We start from the raw sequence: 5,029 nt of genomic DNA on the forward strand, positions 1-5,029 counted from the left end.
ATATATATATATATATATATATATATACATATGTTTGTCGTGGCAGATACTGGTGTCACACAAATGGCACCCGTGCTGGTGGCACATAAAAGTACCCATTACACTCTCAGAGTAATTGCCGTTGGGAAGGGCATCCAGCCATAGAAACTATGCCAAATCAGACTAGAGTCTGGTGTAGACTTTCAGCTTGCCAGCCCTGGTCAAACCATCCAACCCATGCCGGCATGGACAACAGATGTTAAATGATGATGATGATGAATGGGATTCTTTCAGTTTCCATCTACCAAATCTATTCACAAGGCTTTGGTCAACTTGAGACTATAGTATTCAAAAGCGTTTCCCATCAATGAATTTAAAAAATATATAAACATATATATATATATATATATATATATCTGTTGCCTTTTATCTTTTACTTGTTTTAGTTAGTTGACTGATGCCATGCTGGGGCACTGCCTTGAAGGGTTTTAGTCAAACAAATTGACCCCAGGACTATTTTTTTAAGCCTAGCACTTATCAGTCTGTTTTGCCCAACTGCTAAGTTATGGGGATGTAAACATACTAACACCAGTTGTCAAGCAGTGGAGGGACTAACACAGATACACAGATGCCCATGCACGGACACACACACACACACACACACACACACACACACACACACACATATGCAATGGGCTTCTTTCAGTTTTCATCTACTAAATCCACTCACAAGGCTTTGGTTCACCTGGAGCTATAGTAAAAGATGCTTATCTAAGGTGCTTCATAGTGGGACTGAACCTGGGACTATGTGGTTGGGAAGCAAGCATCTTACCACACTGCCATACCTGGGCCTATGCACACATAGCGGCACACATATACTCACATATATCATCATCATTATTTTATGTCCACTTCCCATACTGGCATAGGAAAGACAGGTTGCTATGGTAAGAGACAGTAGTAGAACACATTTATGGCTTATTCATTTTAATATTCCTTTTTGTCTAAGGTAAATGTCCTCTCATTTGGCGATAAGGTAGAATAAATGCTGTGCTGATGATGTCTATTGAGGCAGAAAAATGTGTCCACATGTGTTGTCTTGTCTCCAAATAATATGATTCTTTAATACCTTGTCAATTCTGGAGAAAATTTATTATTCATGAGATTATCTCCCCTTTGCTACCAAGGAATTGGTCTACCTTATTTGAAAACAGAAATATTTTCAATAAAATTAAGGATTTATGTTACATGTGAGTGTGTATGTGTGCGTATATGTGTGTGTGTGTGTGTGTGTGTGTGTGTGTATGCGTGTGTGTGTGTGTTATATCATAATTTAAAATATTTCTTTTCCAGTCATTTGTTTTATAAATCATATAAATGTTAAATCTGTAATAGACAATGTCTTCAATTATATTCCTTAGTTTATCATCATATGAATAAGTGTCGTTGCTTGTTTTAGATTATTGTATTCGATAGCATAAAACACATAAGAATATATTAGACCCTAATTTCAGCAGCGCATACAGAGGAAAAAAGTTTTTGGTGCATTGAAGTATTAAATGTAGGCCTGACTTCACATTAAGATCCAGGGTGATTTTTTGTGACATATTTTTCGCAAAAAAGTAGGCTTTACATGTCATCAAATGCAGTGTATATAAATATATACATACATACATGTGTGTGTATGTGTGTGTGTGTGTGTGTGTGTGTGTGTGTGTGTATGTGTGAGTAAATAATGACACAGATAGGTTGTGGTTTAAAATTTTCTAAGTTTTTTCTAGTTCTTTCTCAAACTACTTTACTATTAGTTGGGATAATGAACAGAGCACTGTCCCTATATAGACCACCGTGAAGATTCAGGAATATACCTTGGAGGCAGTGTAGGAGATAGATATCGACTAGACTGGTAACAAGGGCTGAGTTGCTAGATCCCATAGCAATATCGAATATGTGAGGTGTATCATGCCTCTTACACAATTTACCCTCAAATTTGATGAGGATTCTCATAGTGAACAAAATTGTATCAATGTTTGGTGATCTATATAGGGATGATGCTATGTTCATTATCCTAACTAATAGTAAAGTAGTTCTATAAAGAACAGGAAAAAATCTTAACCACAACCCATCTATTATTCTTTATTTTTCACCTAACTTGGAACCTTCCATACATTTGGATTTAGAGTCTATAGTTGATGGTGGAATATGTGCAGTGAATGTACTCCTGTATGACTTTGATGACACATTATGTATTCAGTCAATCATTATAAATATTAATTCTTTAATATGTACCAAGTAGTTTTTACTGTGTTTGTAGTATTTCTTAGTTCAATTTACTTAAAAGTGTAATATGTATACACACACGCACCCATGTATCATCATCATCACCATCATCATTGTTTGAACATTCATTTTTTTCTGTGCTTGTATGGAGCAGATGGAGTTTGTTAAGGGAGATTTTCATTTGCTGGATGCACTTCCTGTTGCCAACCCTCACCTGTTTCTTCTACGCAAGGTAAAATTTTGCCATAACCAGACATGTATTTTGCAGAATTTTAGGACAGTGACTCTCATTTATGACTATCACATGTCAAGTCAAGGAGACACAAACATAAAAACACATATTTATACACACACACACACGCGTATGTGTGTGTGTGTGTGTGTGTCTGTGCACATGTGTGTAAGCACAAGCATGACTACATGTGCAGACTATACAGTTTCTATATTGTATATTCCTAGTAAACAATGAGTGTATGAGGGACGAATTGGGATTGTAGATTCTTTTATTCTTTTACTTGTTTCAGTCGTTTGATTGTGGCCATGCTGAAGCACCACCTTTAAAGGTCTTTTGGTCACAGAAATTGTGGCACCAGCATGGTTGCGTTTACATGGCACCAGCAGCCACCAGCCTGCAAGACGAGGATCTCTTGGCTGAAAGAGGTATGTAAAGGACATGCCTGTATGCATGGATGATCACGATTTTTACTTGGTTTGACATGTCTTCTCAAGCACAGTAAACTGCCAGAAGTATCAGTGTCTCGTCAGCTCCTCTGTGAAGTCCAACGTCTGAAGATCCTTTTTCACCACATATATTAAATCTATGTGTGTGTCTTTGTGTCTCTGTGTGTCTCCCCCTCACTGCTTGACAACTGGCGTTGGTGTGTTTACGTTTCCATAACTTTGCAAGTAAGCAAAAGAGTGCAATAAAATAAGTACCAGGCTTTCAAAAAGAAAGTACTAGGGTTGATCCATCATCATCATCATCATCATCATTTAACGTCCGTTGTCCATGCTAGCATAGGTTGGACGATTTGACTGAGGACTAGCGAACCAGATGGCTACACCAGGCTCCAATCTGATTTGGCAAAGTTTCTACAGCTGGATGCCCTTCCTAACGCCAACCATTCTGAGAGTGTAGTGGGTGCTTTTACGTATCACCGGCACGAAGGCCAGTCAGGCGGTACTAGCAATGGCCACGCTCAAAATGGTGTATTTTACTTGCCACCTGCACAGGAGCCAGTCCAGCGGCACTGGCAACGATCTCACTCAAATGTCTTTACACGTGCCTCCATTTGACTAAAATGTGGTTCCTCAGCATGGTTACAATCAAATGACTAAAACAAGTAAAAGATAAAAGATATATAGATAAATAAATAAATCCTCAAAACTACTGATTTAAAGAAAGAAGCCAAGTGAAATTGTAGTTGTGGCCAATGCTGGTGTCATGCCATTGGCACCCATGCTGGTGACATGTAAAAAGCACCTTTTGGGTGTTGGGCCTCATGGCGGCAATGTGGCTGATACTGGTGTCACATAGCTAGTACCTATACCGGTGGCATTTAAAAAGCACTTTTCGAGTGTCGGGCCTCATGGAGGAAATGACAAATGACCAAGACCTTTGGCAATGTGCCATGCTTAAGAAGAAGACCCATCAAGCCAAGTGAAATCATAGTCATGACAGATGCTAGTGTCATGCAACTGGCACTCGTGCCAGTGGCATGTAAAAGCACTCATTACACTTTCGGAGGGCCTCCAACTGTAGAAACCATACCAAATCAGACTGGAGTCTGGTGTAGCCCCTAAGCTTACTGACCCTTGTCAAACGTCAAACCCATGTTAGCATGACAATGGACGTTAAATGATGATGATGATGATGATGACGACGACAACGACGATGATGATGATGAAATATAATAGTGAACTGATATTTTGGTTCCTTTAAATTTGCTCTTCTTTTTAAAAAAACTTACCTTTGGTCCTAATAATAAAATTAGTGTCACTGTAACAGTTAACTGGCAGCGCATAAAATACATTAGGAACAAATAATCTGGGTCTAATGACAACCATAGTCCATGTCTGCAAAAAATAAAAACAAATAACAAGAATTAATAGAGTAAAAATGGTGTAACTCTGTGTCATTTCCAACAACAGTGATTGTAGTGTTATTGTATGTTCTGATATCATGGCTCAAGAAAAATTATTGTGGCTTTTTAGGACACTATGGTTGGGAGTAAGGTTACAAATATGCTTAGTTTTCATAAAATATAGATATTTGTGTAAGTATGGTTGTGTGATTATATATATATATAGAAAAAATGCTTTGTAGTCAAAGTCATGGATGTGTGGTAAGAAGCTTGCTTCCCAAACACATGGTTCTAGGTTCAGTCACACTTTGTGTGGCACTTTGGGCCAGTGTCTTCTACTATAGTGCTGGGCTGACTAAAGCCTTGGGACTGGATTTGGCAGGCAGAAACTGAAAGCAGCAGCCCATCATATATATATCATCATCATCATCGTCGTCGTTTAACGTCCGCTTTCCATGCTAGCATGGGTTGGACGATTTGACTGAGGACTGGTGAAACCAGATGGCTACATCAGGCTCCAATCTGATTTGGCAGAGTTTCTACAGCTGGATGCCCTTCCTAATGCCAACCACTCAGAGAGTGTAGTGGGTGCTTTTTACGTGCCACCAGCATGAAGGCCAGTCAGGCGGTACTGGCAATGGCCACGCTCAAAATGGTGTATTTTATGTGCCACCCACACAAGAGCC

The 5,029-nt window shown here is 39.0% G+C and overlaps 1 protein-coding gene across 1 annotated transcript in view; it reads right to left on the reverse strand.

Annotated features, from left to right (window-relative positions):
- The window catches only part of LOC106867961 (probable G-protein coupled receptor 158), a 244,957-nt gene that overhangs the window by 4,063 nt on the left and 235,865 nt on the right, over positions 1 to 5,029 (reverse strand). Inside the window, exon 8 of the mRNA XM_014913042.2 lies at positions 4,230 to 4,335. Within this exon, the coding sequence (XP_014768528.1) occupies positions 4,230 to 4,335 (106 nt within the window). The remainder of the gene's footprint in view (positions 1 to 4,229; positions 4,336 to 5,029) is intronic.

This window comes from Octopus bimaculoides, chromosome 2 (genome assembly GCF_001194135.2).
Source record: "Octopus bimaculoides isolate UCB-OBI-ISO-001 chromosome 2, ASM119413v2, whole genome shotgun sequence".
In the NCBI taxonomy this organism is placed as follows: Eukaryota; Metazoa; Mollusca; class Cephalopoda; order Octopoda; family Octopodidae; genus Octopus; species Octopus bimaculoides.